Source organism: Sitophilus oryzae, unplaced genomic scaffold (assembly GCF_002938485.1).
Source record: "Sitophilus oryzae breed Bouriz unplaced genomic scaffold, Soryzae_2.0 scaffold_1624_pilon_pilon, whole genome shotgun sequence".
NCBI classification, from domain to species: Eukaryota; Metazoa; Arthropoda; class Insecta; order Coleoptera; family Curculionidae; genus Sitophilus; species Sitophilus oryzae.
This window is the reverse complement of record NW_022146308.1, coordinates 683,551-703,697: the sequence shown is the minus strand read 5'-3', so window position 1 is coordinate 703,697 and position 20,147 is coordinate 683,551. Positions and strand designations below refer to the sequence as shown.

The window sequence follows — 20,147 nt, the reverse complement described above, 5'->3', positions numbered from 1 at the left end:
ATCGCTTGAGGTGCTTGTGTTTACTGGTAAATATTGACCAGACCATTACCAAACGATCTTTAACACTTTATTCGCTTTTTTTATATGTTTACACGCTTATATCGTGTTTTATTAGCAGTAATATATTACTTTGTTATGGGAAAGTAGGTGTGCATTCTTAATAATATTATAACAAGAAAAACTATATTGTCTTTTAGAATACGAACATCGTTCAAAACGCAAAATACATTTAAATCAACAAAAAATTCACAGTCCTTTACAAAGATGCAACCGGGGGGGCATTGAAAATGATGAATAAAAACGTAAAAATATGATTAGTGTTAATATGAGTGTATTACATACATATGTTTAAATAACGAACTTAACAAAAAACATCAGATTTAAAGATTCACTGAAAAAGTAGTAATGTTATAAAGTAGTAATTAAATAAAACATTATCAATAATAATTATGCGATCGCCCCTATCCGTAAAACAAGCAAGCAAAAAAAGAATTCTTACGGAAAGTTACACTTTACGATATAATTTTTTAACTGTTAAAGGCAAACCCCATTTAAACACAAAACTTTTTAATACCTACTACTGTATCTAAAAAACTCTTTTTTAAATTACTGAATTCTTAGCCACGCTTCTGTTTTTCTTGGCTGTTGTGCGTCACGTCACAGATTATCAGGTCCACGTTTGCACCACAAGGCGATGCTGCAGACCACTAGGTAGACCGGTCGTAGAAATTTATGTTATACAACTTGTAGTCAATCTACACAAATATTATCAAAAACATTTTTTCTTTTAAAATGTGTTCAGATTTTGTAAAAAGTATAAGTCAAAATCGCAAAACTTAAATTTGATATGAGTTTCTTAGTTTTTAACTAATATAGTGGCGAATTACAAAATTCCTTTTCAATGAAAATTAATGAGTTAAATAAAATAATTTAATAAATTACTAGCTTTTTCTCGCGACTACGTTCGCGTTACACCTCGAATCGTTCATGCATTGATTTAAATGATTTTTTACTTCTTTATAGAGAGCTAGTGAGCATAGATGTTTTTTATTTTTCATCTTTTTTTTATTTATTAAGAGCACTAATACTCTCTTTATAGGTTATTTTTTATTCTTTGAATAAAAAATAACCTAATTAATTGAGGAAGATATATTTCGTTATGATGTCACTAAATAAACCCTTGTATAAAATTTTATACTGTCTGGTTTATAATGTTATAATATTGCATTTTCGTACAGCAAACTTTCATTCCCTATTCTACTCCCTAAGGGTATAAATTTCATAAATTTGCTTTACCTTTGTGCCCATTTTTATGTGTATAATCCAGAGGTCACCAAGTTTTATATAAATTTTTACTAACTTTACCCATTTGGTTGATGAATTTCAAAAATTTCTTCTAATTCTTTTTGTAGGATTTCATTCTTCTAGACCAAATAGTAAGGAATTTTCATACAACAAACTGTTCCGAGATAATTTTACTCTCTAAGAGGATGAATTTCCTAAAATCGCTTTGTGTAGCTAATTCACTAATGTCGTTTAAACGAACCTTTGTGCTAATATTTATGTATCTAAAGCTGGCGGCATGAACTCACTCTAAAATATCTAAAAACGTAATATATAATCTAACTGACACACCACTGACAATGACAAATAATTTATTTCTGGAGGTATTGTGTGTAGGTGTTTTTCAGGTATGTTTTAGTATTTAGTCGTTTTACACAAAGAAATAGCCATTAAGCACTATAAAAATACTTCATAACAAATCTACACATATATACCTTTCATTTAAAAAAAGAATCATCAAGATTGGTAAAGCGGTTTCGGCGGGATGGATGCAACAAAAAAACCCTTTGAGCTTTTATATATGTATGGATTAATTATTTTTCCAACATATTTTACTTTGCAAATTTTTATAAATATTCAGACTCGCCAATATCGTACTCCACCGTGTCCAGCCTGTTTAGCCAAACGTAGGCCGATTCCTCTTCGGCGGCGTCGTGACCCTGGCCGAAGGAAGAGTCTTGAAGACGCTCATCCGCGCATAGGAATAAGTTGACTGCGTAGCGTATTGCGTATTAATCGATTCTGAAACTTTCTATCTCGTGTATAACATGTTACGCAAGTTTATTATTTTAATCTCGATTTTAATAGATAAATGTGTGAAATGCCACCTGAATATCTTCCGCCATGACATGTTTTTACTTTTTTGTTATGGTAAAGTGATTTGTATAAACTTTATTCAATAACGTATATTTTCCTCCATTTGTGATTTTTTAATTTTAAGCGAAAATTAAGTATAACATTTTAGGAAAAAGAAACACTGTAATATTTAAAAGAATAAGAAGAAATTAGTCTTATTTTGAAAGGAAAATATAGAAAAAACTCTTTCTATAGAAAAAGTCTTTATACTAACCAGAATCCGGTGACATATACGCGGTCTCACCGGAAACATTACTTATTACTTCGCATAACTTGAAGAATATCTACTTTTAATAATGAACACTTCAGAAATACACCAGTAAAAACATTTATTATTTGAGATTAAAACTCGAATTAAATTATAAATATTAGTTACCTATGTTGTTATAGCTTTTATAGGCCTGTTTAACGACTTAATAAGTTACCTAGCGAAAAAATCTGTGCGCGTACCTACCACTATTGTTACAGGTTAATTCGTTAAAGAAATATGTTACACAAGTTAAAAACGCTAAAATTTTAATGGTATTACTTGTGCATTATTGGCCTTATAATGTAATTTGTTGGAATTATATCTTCTTTAAATATAATTAGACTTTTTAACGACTTTTAAGTTACCTAGGAAAAAATCTGTGCACGTACCTACCAGTATTGTTACAGGTTAATTCGTGAAACAAATGTGTTACATATTATTCGTGGTATTAGTGGTATTATATTGGAATCAGCTTGGCATTAGTGGGGCATTATATGAGAAATTTTGGTATTTAATTTGTATTTTTGGCATTACTTTGGCATTAGTATACAGACATTTGTCAGCGGTTTACTCCTTGTAGATAATCAAAAAGTTTTTTGATAAAATTTGCTTTTTATGTCAGATCATTTCTATGAAAAATTACATTAGATTTTTATTAAAGACGCTGGGTAATTAAAACATTGACTAATAAAGCTTGTCCACTTTAAATAAGGGGTCACGAAATATCCTCCTTGGAGTGTTTGGGTTAAGGGGTGTATAATAAATTAATCGTTGTTTTATAATAAAAACCATAAAACATTTATTTGTGAGTAAAATAATGCAATGGTTGGATATCTCTCCTTTATAATTAGGTGACTAAAAATACACTAAAATAATTAGAAAAAAAATCTTGTACTTATTTAGTAATTACGTCAATATTAATTAATTGACTTTCTAGTCTATTTTATTTTATGTACAAATATATTATTAAATTTTAAGCATTAAGTAATAAAACACTTTGTGCCCTCTTATATCGTAAGAGGTTACGAAATATACTCCTGGTTACACCCCTTACAGAAAACAGTGTAAGGGGTGTAAATAAATTGTATAATCACTGTTTTTTATAATAAAAACTATAAAACATTTCTTATTTGTGAGATTAAAAAAACAAAACAATGCATTGGTTAAAATAAGTACATTCAATACATATGTATGTGTTATAACATAATATAGCCATTACTATTATACTATTATTATTAAAATAATATGTGTGTAACATATTTCTTTAACGAATTAACCTGTAACAGACATTTATATGCCCAGTATATTTTTGTTTAACAAACCAATCAGGAAAAATCCAAAACCTACCGTTATAGGAGGTATAAGATGATTAAACTTATATAATGACAACTACTTATCGGATAACAAATTAATTACTACTGTCAGCTAGTTCAGCTATTGTCTAGGTAGAATATACCTAGAGTACCTACACCTACCTATGATGTAGGTAGATTAAAAGCTTATTTTGACGTTACCTCTCACTTCGGTGTCACAAGCTGAATTTTTCAGGGATGGAAGTACAGATCATGATATGGGGACCCTTATTCCGAAAGTAGTACTAAATTAGACCGGGTAAAAGGGCACTATCATCAAAAATCGATATATTAATACCACCGTATAGAGAAAACAAATACTTATTTTTTGATCCAGTACACAATAAAGTCTTCGTAGGGAGTAATTTTTTATAATTATTTACGAAAAAACATTTCCATTAACGCTTATGACCAAAAAAAACTTTAAACATGAATAATCATTTCAATCATGCGAAAATTTGGTTTAAAATAGATTTTTTTTAATATAGCTTTCATTTAACGAAAAACGAAGGCCTAAATGAAAAAAAAACAATTTAAAAGTTTCGCTTATGTCTTGACAAGGTATCAAAGCAAACCCCATATTTTTTGCTTTTAAACTAATAAAGATATATCAATAAACAATTAGCGATGTAATGGATTTTGCGCGCGCTGGCCGACTGCCGCCGCTGCGCCGAGATTTCCTATACCCTCGTATATATGACGTCATGGTGTGGCAAATGTAGCATTTTAATTCGATTTGGGCTCCCTTATATAGGATAACAGAAACATTTTCAATGTTAAAATTGTCAATTAAATTCACTTTCTGATTTATCAATCCAAATAAACAATATTAGAATTTAAAACTGATAGAATTAGGTGTTAAAATATATAATTTTTCATTAATATTACCTAAAAATACAACTATCCGTTCAGTATATAAAATATTCATCAACCAATTCGGCAAGAGCTACTCTCGTTAAAGTTTATGACCATCCATACGTCAGTAAGTTTAGAGGCATTAGAGTTTCTGAGGGGTATATACATCACTCCAGAGGCTAAACTGATGCTTTTGGGAAAGTTTCTTTGGACATATGATCCTATTAGTTATTGAAAAAAACAAGAGGTCTTGTTATAAAAATAAACTGTTTAAAAAATATATTTGTTTGGTGAAATTTTTTTATAAATTTTTAATGGAGTATGTAATTTCTCTAGTATTAGTGGGAATTTAGTTGGATTATAAAAACCAATGAAGTTATTTTATTTAAAAAAATAGGGTGTGTATTAATACGAATCAAAAAAAGGTGTGTATTATACACCACATTTTACATTACAAGTATCCAAATGGAAACCAACTTAAAGAGGAACCCAAGAACATGGAAGACTCCATTTTAGGATATTGTTATATTTATTTCAAATCAATAATCAACGAGAATATTCGTATAATTTAACAAAATTACTGTAAATCACTATAAATAATTAACAAAACAGGTAAACATAAACAGACAAGACGAATTGTTGGTAAGGTTCAAAAATTTCTCTCTTCTTAAATAAATTTTAAGAGGCGTTAACATTATTAGGCATTTGCATATAAATGTGTTTATTTTGGTTTGTATTCCACAAAACTTGCAGGCTACTGAGGAAACAGAAAATGTACAGATTACAGAAATAAATTGAAAATAATATTTATATTAAAACAGCTCTGCCGTGAAAAGGTAAAACCTAGTAACCCATTTCTCAGAAGTTTTCAGGGGAGCGAATAGTATTTCAAGGTATCGCCATAAGAATAACAATAAAACTAGGTTTTTGTTTTATAACTTATAAGGGGTTTTCTAGCATGATTTTTTTGTATTTTCGGTTGTTTTTCTCATATATACTGTATTTTAAAAAATATTGGACTTACTACTTTTTTTCTGAATGGGTCATGACATTTTATTATGGAAAAAAATAGTAAGTCAAGGCGTAAAAAAGGTGAACATTTTCCAAACCTAAGCGATGTAAAAATAGTGGAGTTTAGAAAGGGGTCGAAAACCATGTTTTATAAGAAAAGGCACATAGACAGCGAGTTTTTGTCTTTCGATTTTTTAAGGCCGAAGTTTGGTTTATCAATGTCTCAAACTAGACAATCTGATAGAGGTGCCAATGATGCGAAAAAACAAAAGATACTTACCGACTTAGTTTCAAAAATGCCTGCTGTAAAACGGATTTTTTGGGAAAATTTATCGACATCAGAGGATTCATCCGATTTTCTTTCGAATCAAAATTAACACGAGTCAAATATATTGGTATATTTGACTATAATAGTATTCCTAGATTTAAGTTATAAAAAAGTACAATATAAAATAACTTCTGATATCTTATTTTTATTTTAGTTTTATCATATAGAGTTACAACAAAAACTGTTTCTTACTTACTTTTCTGTTTGCTAGACTTACCTGTTTATTTGACGTTCGTTAAAATGTAATGCTGAGTTACAATTTTTTTAATAATAAACATGTTTTAATTAAAATATATTGATTATGTTTTTTTTACCTCAAAGTATGGGCCTGGTTGGTATGTAAATAGACTCAATACGTTTTACCTATTGCAAGAAGAATATTCATTTTTTTTTCTTTAAAGTGGAAGAACTTAGTTGATACACTAACGTCGTACCTAATTTAATTTCAATACAAAAATATGGAAATATCTAGTTAGTTGTTTTGCAAGATTTTTCCAATGTAACTTATAAAACTTTTGTTTGTGGTTACAATAGTAAAATAAATATACTAGTTTTTTCCGTTTTAAACTTGACTTGTTACATTTTTCCTTTGGAAAAGGTAATATTTTTGGACTTACTAGGAATTTCCAAAGGCTGTAAAATATTTATCTTTTGGAATTAGGACATAAACGGCCCTATCACCATAAAGGAAAAATATAGTAGATTCTGATGATAATAAAACCTAATTTTGACAGTAAGTGACTTACTAGGTTTTGCCTATGCACGGCAGAGCTTTATATGTCACTTTTTCAAATTTGTCCTTCAAATCCTTTAATTTAATAACTGTTAGTAAGACGTTCCACTTCACGTATGCGCACATAGTACGCGCATATTTTTATTTACTTTAATACATACTACTAAGACCAATGACTAAAGAATCCAAGGACAAATAACACCCGAGAGCAAATTGTGACGATGCCATCAAACAGTGCCGTGGCACATATTTTTCTTAACCTAGCTGTTTGAAACAATATTTATATTTTTTGATAATTGTTTTGACTACGCCTATGGTGTATCATCCTAATTAATTACGAAAAAAACGTATTAAAATGTTAACAAAAGGTACAAAACTAGTATCGACGTATAGCACATATCAAGTACATTCCACAGGGTGTTCAATTGAAATTGAAGTATAATTATCGATTTCAATAAGTAAACGCTAAAAAGTTGGAGTGGACTGTTTAATGTAACTCCTGGCTCTTTCTTATCGCTGTGGCTTTTACACTTGAAAGCTGAACAACTAATCACCATTATAATAAAGTTTATACATAGTTTATTACACACAAACTATTAAAAATCGCTAAAATTGTCGCTGGTGACCAAATTATGACTCATTGTTTGCCACCAAAACAAAAAAAAGGTCATAAATTCTGCTGCAGCCCGTATAGGGGCGTTACATGTCCTTATATTCTTTAGTCATTGACTAAGACTAAAACTATTGTGATAATACAAGGTGGCGCCTCTCATACGCAGCGGAGGCTCCAAGGAGAACGACAGTTTGTAATGAATTGAAATTTTGTGAGCATATGTAGGCTAATTCAGAGCACTTTTTAAAAATATAGAGTTTTACAGGGTGTCCCCAAAAAAAGTTACATATCAAAGTTATGTTTGTTGTAATGGAACACCCCATATATTAACTGATTTTTGGATTCTGGGAGAAAAGTAAAGGTGAGTTTTATAAGAGAAGTATATGACTAAAATGTCAGGTTTTTGACATATTTAACATTTTCTAGAAATAAAGAACAATTTTTAAATTACAATAAAAGCTACCAAAATTGGAATTTACCCGGTATAGCCTAATATGTAGTTAAATCAACTATTGTACTTTAAATCAAATTAAAACTTGATCCAAAAAGTTATACAGGGTGAGACAAAATTAATATTGAACATTGGTCACCTTTAAAAGCATGTTACTCTCTTATTTTAAATGGAACACCCAGTATATTATTCCGATATTCAATGGAGAATTCATGTCTCTTCAAAATACTATTAAGGTTGCCTACCCCTCAAACAAAGATTTTCCTAGATATTTTCATTTACAAGATTTGATCTGAGTAGATCTTTATTATTTGATAAAATCTAGGTGGCTGTGATATGTCTGACGTTACTTCAACATAGCTATCTAATTATTTCAACTTTAACAACTAGTTATCATTTTGTGTCAATTAAAACACAAAAAAAAATTCTCAGAAGTTTACCGAAAATGCAAACTTATCCTACATCAGAAAGAATTGATATAATTCTATTAGTAGGTCAACGCAGTGTGCATTCACCAATTAATAGATTACTTAAATGCTCCTGATTTTATCTAGTCTAGTTTTTTATGGGGATATGTTAAAGACAGTGTTTACAAAACTCGGCCAACTAATGTTGACTGTATTCTGTAATAATTTAAAATATGTTTTAAACGTGTATCTTTTTATTATCCTTGAGTATTTTACTTTACAATCTTTAATTTTTGTTAAATTAACAAACGGTATATCACACAACCACCTAGATTTTTTCAAATAATAAATATTTATTGACGCAAAATCACAAAAATTAAGATATCTGGAAAAATCTTTGTCTGAGGGGTAGGCAACCTTAATAATACCGTATGATCGAGAAAAAACGGCGTCAGCGATGGCTATGAAATGAAGATCGCTGTCAATTTATATGTAAATTTATATGGGGAAATGTCATCGATCGTCATTTCCCCGCCAACTGGACGCCGTTTTTTTTCGATCATACGGTATTTTGAATATATATATATAAATTCCCCATTGAACACCGGAAAAATATACTGGATGTTCCATTTAAAATAATGGAGTAACTTGCTGTTAAAAGTGTATAACTTAACACTCTGTATAACTTTTAGGGTCAAATTTCAATTTGGTTTAACATACAATGGTTACTGTAATTAAATATCAGTCTATACAAGGTCAACTAAAATTTAGGTAGCTATAATCGAAATTTAAAATTTACTCTTCATTTTCACAAAACGTGAAATATGTCAAAATCCTTAGAATTTAGGTATATACTACTTTAATAAAACTCCATTTTTTCCTAAAATCCGAAAATCAATTAATATATAGGGTGTTCCATTAGAAAAAACACAACTTTGATGTGTAACTTTTTTTGGGAAACCCTGTATAATTCCATATATTTTTAGAAAATGCTTTCAGTTAACCTACACATGCTGCCAAAATTTCATTTCGATATAAACTACCGTTCTTCTTGGAGCTTCCGCGGCGCATGAGAGGCGCCACCTTGTATTTTATGTCTAGTGTAATTAGTGCTTAAACTAAATATGTTAAATTATTGGTACTTAAACTCACCAACTTTCCTAAGTAATAACAGCTCTACTTTATAGACATAATAACCTTATATTCCACGGAAATATTCCAATTATTACAAAGTATTTCCGCAAAATGGCAAGCGATTTAGCCGCTCGCTTCGGCATATACTTTCTGCACAAACTACCCGAATTAGGTATATGAGTTTCGTGACAATTTATCATCGCAGGCAGCTAGTGAGAGCAGTTAACAAAATTATAGGTTATGCGCCCGATGGAATTTGACGGTGGTCTAATTTTAGCTTATAAGCTGATTTGTGTTAAACGCTATTTCGTCGACATAATGCCTGAATTTAGTGTGTTTTAGTCGATAGAGATAATCACAAAATATACAACGCTTTATTTTTTATTCAAAAAGGCACTAAGCTAGCCCAGATATTTCGTACCGTTTAGTACTGAAGTAAAGTATATTAGTGGAGTGCTTTAAGCCCTATGGGATACAAACCTCGGAATTCATTTACTGTGAATGCATTTTTTTAAAAATTTTTGTATTGTATTGTTAATAAGATATATTACAAAGTTTACCCATTTAAATTCGTTGCTTTCACTTTAGTATTTAATTAAACACACATATACAAATGCATACATACATTGTTTCAAAAAAGCTCTGTATATCAGGATTTCTATTTCAGATTTTCACTCCAAACCTTTTACAAAATATGTGTTTAATGGTAGTATGCATTTCAAAAATATTTTTATAGATATACAGGGTGAGTCAAATATATTTTTATATTTAAGTTTTAGTTTTTCAAATGAAATTATTTATATTTGTTTAGTTCAGTGAATTTGCTATAACATTCCGGTTCCAAAAATACCTTAATACCATAGAGTATACTCAATGGTTTTTGCATTATAACCACGTTCATGAGGACGTCAATCTAGACATCCAGGAACCTTCATATGAGAACTTCTAAGAGAGACGATCGACTTATTGTTAGTTTATCGCTAAGAAACCGCCATTTGCCAGCTTTTCAAATTTATAATGAATTGCACCTAAGGAACGTACATATTAACTAACGCACTATAAGAAGAAGACTAAATGAAGCAAATCTTGTTGACAAGTTTCGTTGACTAGGACCAAAAGCAAAAACATGGTCTTAATGTAAAAATTACGAAAAAATGTTAGTGTCTTCTTCAAAAGCGAATATCTCCAACAAAAATAAAGCTAATGATATAAACCAAAAAAACAAACCTTCGAGAAAGGATGTATCTAAATGATAAAATTATTTTTAAATTTCTTGCTGTTTTAACATATTCCAGAGGGTGTTTCAAACTCTCACCAAAATATCAACATTTTGTTTTCTCTCGTATAATTAACAGATGGGGAGTTTCATTTTTAATTTAAAAAGAGATACTAAAAAGTCAAATAATTTGGCTACATACTGCTTAAAAAATCATCAAAATCGGTCCACTAGAACAAATATATTAATATACTTTAAATGTATGTATTTTAAATACTTTAAAATACATCAAATATTTTAGTAATATACTTTTCTAATGCAACTCGCCTTCATTTTTTTACAACCTAACCTAACTGTTCCGCCTGCCTGAGAGTCCACGATTCGCAGCCATACATCAATATTGGGAGTACCAAACAGTTCACTAGCCGGTTTTTGATGGCTCTTGAAATCTGGCAGTCTTTTCTTTTCTTGTCTTGTCTTTTCTTGTCTTGTCTTCTTTCAGTCTCCCAACAGCTACCTTTGCCATGTTGCATCTACGCTTCACCTCTTCTTCCGATGTGCCTGTATTTGTCAATAGTGATCCCAGGTATACGTATGACTTAACAACTTCAAAGCGGTCGATATAACTTATATTTGGATGGTTGTTATATTGCCTATCAACTATCATAATTTAGGTTTTATGTGTATTTAGTTCCAGACCGAGCCGATTGCTTTCGTTTTCTACCCTATTTACTAAATTGATTAACTCTTCTTGACTGCTAGCGAGTAGTGCTGTATCATCGGCAAAGATTTTTTGGCCATTTATTGATGGCTTGTTTTTGGTTCAGTGTGACAATAAAGCGGGCACCCTATCAGGTCACAAGCCACCTGACGCCACGCTATCCCACGTGAGCCCACGTGTGGCGACGTGGAAAAGAGTGTACTCATGAGATCTGGGACAGACGAATTGCCCATCTCTAGTGTGTACGCAATACATGTAATTAAATAGAAAAATATACACACAGATCTTCATGACGTGGGGTGGCATGGCGTAGCGTGGCGTGTTGGCTAATGGGGTCCCGGCTTAAGGGCCTTGTTAAGTTTACTAATAAAATATTATTCGGCCGTGGCAGAGCGAATATCATAGCAAAAATCTAAAGATATAAAACCAAACATATCAACTTTAGCTTCGAGCCTCGAAACCAGTGCTTTAGTACCTGCGATTGGGGCCCGATTCTGTAAACATATTTCTTGTCTAACCACTCATCAATCGTAGACAAATAGCATTGGCTAGACAGGAAATTTCTTGCTACGGAGCTTACAGAATCCCACTGCTGGTAAACTAATAAAAACTCTTCAGTTTGGAATGTAATAAATGTATTAGGTTTTGAATGTATTAAACGATAAATCTATTGATATTATTGTATAATAATTTAAACCAGATTGAATTTTACATTATTGTTTTCTTTGTTACAGTTACAAATACAAAATCCACGGTTTCCATATTGAATTGCGTGACGGCTCGACAGCTTTGCTTCAATGACAGCTCCTGTTCGGCCATCTTGGAAATTATTCCACGTGTTTGTGGACCTGAAGTGGGTGAGTTAACTGGAATACAATTTTTTGAGGCTTGTATTATGGATTCATATAAATTTTGGTACTTTATTTTTGAAGTAAAACTTCTTTGCGCGCGCTGGGAGTAAAAATTCAAAGCCGTGACACACAAGCGCGACACGATGTTTATTTATGAGCAGTGCACGTGTTTATCAAAAATATCCATATTTAAATACAAATTTTGTGAGAGTGAAACAAATTATTTATTAATTTTTAATTTATTACTTTTTCTACATTTCAAAAAACACTTTTTCAGATATGTCCTTCAACTTCTTCAATTTAATAGCTGTTGTAAGAAGTTTTACTTCAAATATGCGAACATAGTGCACACACAGTTGTTTTTGTAAGGCTTAGGTATATTTACGAAGAACATTCTGTGCAGCGTTTATATTATGTAGCAGATCATGTCAATTCATTGTAGTTTTGACTCTGGTATTTGTGAAATCTACGCAGTTTTCAGTGCAAAAAATTTCTGTTTTTAATACAACTATACAGGGTGAGTCTTAAATAAGTGCTCTTAATTTGAGGGCTGGTAGATCTCGATAAAGATAGCATATTTTTTCTGTGCCGTTTTTCAAATAACAGAGTTATTTCATTTTGAAAATGAAAAAAAATAATTTGTTGTTTAAATTTTGAAACGGATGATTTTTTGCTGGAGTTTCTCTCTTGTAAATTTAAAATGCCATATTATCAATATTTTGTGGTTTTTAACTAAAATTAATAAAAACATAATAAAAAATTACAATATTTTTTTCGAAAAATAACAGATTTTTTTTCGCAAAATAACGTCATAGGCATGTTTTTGGGGTCCCAATATACCACCTCTAAAAATATTTGCACTTATTTAAGACTCACTCTGTAATATTCAACATAGAAAAAAATATACTTATAATATAATCATGGCTTATTTTCGTCCAACAGACAGAAAAACAAGGTTAGAAATTCCCTTTTAATTTGAAGGAAATATTATGGGGTATGTTTTACAAATATACTTTCGTGAAGATAAATGTAATTTGTCGTTTTTTCAGAAAGCAAATTTCCTAAATTTAATCCAGTCCCGGAAAAAGGCATAATCGTTCCTTTCAAATTTATTATTTTCGGCGAAAACGCTTTTTAGGTAAATCTTCGTTCCCCTCGTTTCTAACGACTACAAAAAAGTTGGTTTAATATCGTCTAATCTCGATTAATAATGTTGTACCATTTGTTTTTTGAAAGATATGATAAGGTTCATAAGAAAATTTTCGTTTTTTTTGCATTAATGCAACTAAAACATAAATATTTCTTTTTTAAACTTGAAATTATAATATTATTTACTTTTTTGTTTATTTTGACGCTGATAATACCAGCTGATAAAATTAAAATCTATTAAACTAAAATCTATTGCCAACTAAATGAACAAAATCTGTAGCTGTTTTGTAGCACAATTTTGTAGCTGTAAAATACATTTCTGCACAATTCTTCCAGCAGTGATTACCGTTTCTTTGAAAATAAGTTGTTGCCTCCCCGGGCTGCTATAACTATCTGTAGACATCGGTTTATACTTTTAATGAGGCTACAAATATATTGAGTTATGTTTTCCTATTCTTCTTCAAGGGCCAAGCGAATATTTATAATTTCGGCCATCTTCAACAAGATGAATGCCTTTTGCACAATTTTCGACACTAAGAACCATATCAATCATACACAACAATAATACCAAAGCTACCTCGTCATTAACATCAAAAAGTAACTATAATTGAAAAAAAGGCAAAATATTTGTGGCAACTTCATTTTGCTCTTAAAAATTAACCAAGGCATGTTGTGACGTGAGTCAGAAAACAATATTCAGGAGACACGGTTTTGACCGAAAAATAATGTTTAGGAAAATTTGCTCACGAAATTATTGCACAGAGTGTTTTAAAGATAGGGTAAAAAACAACTCTTCAATTAACCCTGTATAATAAGTCAAATACTAAAGTTTATATATGTACATAAAGTGAGTTTACGAATTAAAGTTGATATATTTATATACAGTTTGTTATAAAAATTAAAGAAATAGAGCTAAAAATTAAAAACATTACATGTTAAACTAGACCACAAATTTTTCCGTTTGCGGTTTTTTGCATCTGAGTTTATATTCCTCAAAAATATCTTTTAATAATCTGAACACAATTATCCTTAAATAATAAATGTCTTATTTCTGAATACTAACAAGATTTTTAACAGTACAGTAATGTGTAAAATATTTATGCTAATTTTAAATGCGCCTTTCTACCTAATCTCACCGTAATATCACCCCAGTACCCCCTCGCACCGCTAGAACATCTTGTGGAGAGCCTCTGGAGGATCGTCAAGCCTCCGCATAGCACAGGGGCGATGTCATCGTCTTCCGCCGACAGCTGGTGGCGCCACAAGCGGATTCAGCCGTAAATTTTCACGTGCCAGGCTAACGATATACGGCTAGAAATCCGTGACATTGTGTGGCACTTCGCACCGAACGTTTAAAGGTCCGTTTCGCCTTGATCCCGGCTAAGAGATTTTTTCAACGACGAGACGCTTTTTTTATGCTAAAGAGGGAACTTTTGCCTTTGGTTATGTCATATTTGGATCATATTTTTGATGCTTTTTCTTACATTTTTGTGTGGTTTTATCTGTAAAATTTGTCTAAGTAGAAAAAGTAAAAGTATTTTAAGTTGACGTATGCTTTTTGCTGGTAAGGCTAAGCTGGACAGTTAGGCCGGGGCGAAAAAAAAATTTGGATTTTTAATTTGTCATACTTTTAAAAGTGTGTGGATTTGATTAAAACTTAAATTGCTTTTTTGGTTTTGACAAAAAAATTGAGTTTGACCGCGCCCCTCCCCCTCTGAAAATGTCAAAATATCAAACTCAAAATTAATGGCCGTAATAGTGTTAAAACTTATCCATTGTGCTTTAGAATGAATCAGAATTAAAAAAATTATATTTAACTTATCATTTACTTGCGCCCCTGTTTACTCAAAAATTGATATATATATATACAGTTTTTCGCTTGGAAAAGAGATGATTTAATATAATAAATTAATTTATTTATAGAACTTTTATTCATCGTTTTTTCAACCCAGAACTCGCCATGGGGAGGTAACTGTATGTCGAGTTCCACCCCCCACGCCCCTTCCTCCTCCCTTTAGACAAATTTCGATCTATTAATCTGTTTTGCGGTCTCTTACGCCCCTCCCCCTCTGAAAATGTCAAAATATCAAACTCAAAATTAATGGCCGTAATAGTGTTAAAACTTATCCATTGTGCTTTAGAATGAATCAGAATTAAAAAAATTATATTTAACTTATCATTTACTTGCGCCCCTGTTTACTAAAAAATTGATATATATACAGTTTTTCGCTTGGAAAAGAGATGATTTAATATAATAAATTAATTTATTTATAGAACTTTTATTCATCGTTTTTTCAACCCAGAACTCGCCATGGGGAGGTAACTGTATGTCGAGTTCCACCCCCCACGCCCCTTCCTCCTCCCTTTAGAGAAATTTCGATCTATTAATCTGTTTTGCGGTCTCTTACTCGAAAAATACTGCTGTTTGGTTTCAAATTCTGGTAAAAAACATCTTGCTTCTAGTTTTACACGAATGTAGCTATATCTTGATTCTTCAAAATTTGATTGTTTTGGGAATTATGAAGGCCTTGCTCTGAATTGCCTCTCTCAAATCGTGATCACTTATGTGCTTTGTCAAAGGGCGGCTCTGTGACATTACATTGACTCCAATCGATTAACTCTGTATATTCCTGGGCCTCGAAATTTATTTTGGAAACTCTAAATACCCTCAGTCTGGGCAGTGTTTCTCTTGCTTTCAAAATTCGTCTGATTCAGAGTTCTCTGATATGTGATCTTTCATCGGATATCATCGCTAGAAGAATGTTCTCGGGGTGTTTTCATTTTATCAGGAAACTGTCTTGATTTGTATACTACGGTATAGATATTGCTGGTCTGTGCTAAGATCTTTTTCATCGACATGACATAAAGTTGTGTCTATTTTCTGAAAATTTACAACTGGTCTCCATTCGCATGCTGCCAGCTTAGATCCAATAGGCCCAGAGTAAGAATAAGGTCCTTTAGTGTGTCCGTCTAGGTCTGCAAGGACATGGTGCAGTGGTAGTTCGTTGGTGTGAAGCAAGCAAATCAACCATTGCAGGGGTCTTTTAATATGAATTTCGAGCAGCCGTATAATACCGCTCTTCCAACCAGTATTGACGTTCGTACCGTCACATCCAACAACTGTTAGATATTTCAGGTAAATACATTTAACTTCAATGAGTGATATGATACTTTTTGATATATTCAAAGCAGTGCCGGAACTATTCATGCTTGTATGGTCAAGATAGGTGCTTCTTTGCTCTTCAATTATCGATATATTATGCTCCTGCTTTTTAGTAATACGACGTCCTTTAACAAGTATAATGGTCTGGTCTTTTCTTCCATCAAAATAAATACCCTGTATGCTTTTGTCAGAATTAGCTGCTAGTTCTTGGACAGCTTTTCCTTTTTGGCCATTTTGCTTTTATCTATAACCTTGATGGGATTATCCGAAGACACTAATCTAAAAATCATCTCTCTCTCTAAAAATCAGTTGCTATTTTCGCCACTGTTCAATTTGAGGCGCCTGTCATATCTGCCATTTTGGCAATATTTGGTAAAGGCATTCTGAGTTGTTTGAGTTTTTTAGGCTCAATAATTTTGTCAGGTATTTTAACCAAAGGATAGGACCATTTCAATTCTTGATCTTCTGATACGTGCTCCTTTTACCTTAGCGGGGCGCGGTTAAAAATTAAGTAAACTGAATAAAAAAAAATCTGGTTTATTTTTATCATTAATAAAATCGTTTTTTCGATATGACGTCAAAAAATATTGAAATAAAAAAAATACCCCTTTCATCCCCCAGGGGCGCGGCTAAAAATCATTTAAAAAATCCCAAAAAATTCCAAAGATTTTTGACCTACCATACAACTTTTTTTCTCTATGACATATCATTTTTCGAAAAATATTTTTTTTGACCTTTTTCGCCCCAGCCTACTGGACAGGGCCTACTCTGTTTACGCGGACCCCGAACAGCGGTTCTTGGCGAGTGTCTTAATCGACCCTTATCTGGTATGACGTCCCATCATATGTAGCTTTATCTAAGGGTATAAGGGAGCATTCAGTTTTAATATTTTTATTTACAACCACATATGTACTACTGACATTACTGACTTTTAAAAAAATTGAAAGTGTCAAATTATCTACATTTCTTCCCTCTTCCATTTCCCTCACCCATTTTCCTCACTCAGTTTTTCTTCACACAAGAATATTTTGATTAATTAAATGAGGCGAGAATCATTTAATTAATCAAAATATTCTTGTAATATCTTTATTAAATACTTATCTAACATCAACAAAAATAAACAAGAAGATTAACAATAATAATTGAAGATTTTAATACATTTATTCGTTGAGATGTTTTGTCTGGTAAAAATGCTAGACTTCTTTGGCTTAAAATCTACATTCTGGCATTTAAAAAAAGCGACGAGCTTGTGATATTTTGATATGTCAGTCTTTTCCCTTAATTTTAGCATTGTCCGTATCATGCTGTACGTAGCCCAAAAAGTAGATGGCTTTTTCTGCCTTGCCATGTCGCTAAAATATGCCATCAAGTCGGAAGATCATTTCTTTCGGCACAACATTTTTCGTATACTTTCAATGCTATTTCGTATCGCCCCCTACTTTTCTCTGGAAGTAAACTGGCTTCTGCTCTTTTTGCAGCTTCTGTAAGTTCTGGTGGAGTACCAATATTAAAGTAGTCTTCATTATCAAAACTTTCCGACAACATTCTCGCTTTCTATATTATATAAATTCGAAAAAGCGATCTAGAAATTCAAAACTGTCACTTAGTTGTTTGTTTTTCTGTTGAAGATTTGCGCCATAACAACCACTGACTGGTACTGGTAACTATAGATATGGAAATGCCAAAACAGAAAACAACAAATTTTCGCATATTTATTTTTTTTTAAATAAAATACTGCCCCTATTTTTTAATTAATGATGTGGTTGTAAATAAAACAGTATACAATCCTCGGAGGAAAGTTTTCATTATTGTCTCGATTAACAATATCAATCTCTCGACACTAATGAAAATGGTTCCCTCCTCGGTATGTAATATACTATTAAACCCCTTTTTGCATATAACTTTCTAGTATGATGACACATACGCAACATGTTTACATTAATTTTTTTCTCTGTCACGGTACCAACTCATATTGTAAAAATTATTTAAATATCACCATTTCCGATAACTAGTATCACCAGAGAGCTGTAGCATTAAACTGAATAAATTTTGTGCTTTCTTAACATTTTAAATCAATAAAAATATGACGTTAATCAAAATTAATAGTATCCATCTATATATCAACCGAATGAAAAACCGATATTATATTACCATAGACAACGTGTTTTGATTTTTAGGACTTTAAAAACTGCAGGTATATTCTTTAATAGTACAACAGTTAATAAAAAATCACTTTTAAATATTTTAATATACAACATTACAACAAAAAGATTCAGATATGATTTTGTTTTATATTAAATAAATCTAGTACCTATTTTTGCTAATTCATTCTTGGCTTTAATAATATGTTGTTTATGTGATTATTATGCGCAATTTATATACAAATGCCCCCTGTCTCAAAGATGTATAATGAACAAGAAACATATGTACTGTTTAAAGGACTTAATATAACTTTACAGCACATTAGATTATAGAGGTCTTTAAGCAGTGTTAAACTTTACACACAATAGAGGCATTTATTTGACTTTCAACTTCAAAGCAGCAAGTTGGGAATTTAGTTATATTGATATACATATCATCACACATTTCTCAGCAGCTTTGTATGAAGAATTTTTGGTTTGTTTTGCAGATTAACATGGGTATTGGTTTGAAAAAATATTAACTAAGTGCTAAGAATTTTTTTTAATAAGTTTCTTTAAGGTTTCTGTAACTCTGAATATAATAATTATTACTAGTATCACTAGTTACAATAAAGTTATTTTAAACATGCTCTACACTATGCGGAGAACTCTTCGAAGCATGTCAAGGCCGCGTTTCGTCCAATTTTGTCGTATTTTGGTTTATTTCCAGTTGTCTCAACCTACTTCCGATTCTTAAAAGCGCCTGAAAACTACTCGTGAGTCGTGGAGTATTTTTTGGCGTTTCCTGATGCCCCGTGCAATTGATTTTGGTTTTGAGCTATTTCCAAAACGTGGCGGTATTTGTACTCGAGGCAAAGGACTTTTTTTCACAAATCTTAGTGAAATAAGTAAACCTAGACGTTTCTAGAATATCCGTTGTTACAATTAACTAAACTAATTAAATTAAAACTAAATATTCTTGTGTAATGTCCACTCATGACGACAGCATCCGTAAGTTTATTAATGCTTACGTTACTAGGTTGCCATATTTTTTCGATACGGAAATACCATCCAATATACGCCAAAAAATACTTCAAAAAACGTCTTTAGTACGAAAAATAAATTCAGAATATCAGGAAGAAAATTTCTTTGTTTCCAGACAATAGATTTTCCTTTAACAAAGCCATAGTAGTCTTCCTGTCGATATCGGGAAAAAATCAACGGGAAATGTCGGTGTATTTCCTTATTATACACCTCTGCGATAAATATTAAAATAGGAAAGGTACTCGGAATATCTTTAGAAAGTAGATATCTACTTATTTCCTTTGTCGTCTCACCAGAGAAACGACTCGTTTCTGAAGAGCCGTTTTACATAATGGCGCGTTTCCTCCTTTTGTTGAATCACGGATTGAATACAACAATATGAACCATTAGTGGATAGACGTAAAACCCACACTCTATTATTTCCTTGACAAATATTTTTCAACATCGTTTATATCGGGAAAAAAGATTGAGTGTCTTGAAGAAATATATGATTTTTTGTTGTTTTATAAATTTAGTATTACAATGTAAAAACTAGAGAAAAAGGATTAAA

General features: G+C 31.5%; 1 protein-coding gene across 1 annotated transcript in view; it reads left to right on the top strand.

Moving 5' to 3' along the window:
• Nucleotides 1–9,444: 9,444 nt before the first annotated feature.
• LOC115880482 overlaps nt 9,445–20,147 on the top strand; it is a 53,516-nt gene continuing 42,813 nt past the window's right edge. Inside the window, exons 1-2 of the mRNA XM_030897689.1 lie at nt 9,445–9,505; nt 12,005–12,127. Coding sequence (XP_030753549.1) covers nt 9,445–9,505; nt 12,005–12,127 — 184 coding nt within the window. The remainder of the gene's footprint in view (nt 9,506–12,004; nt 12,128–20,147) is intronic.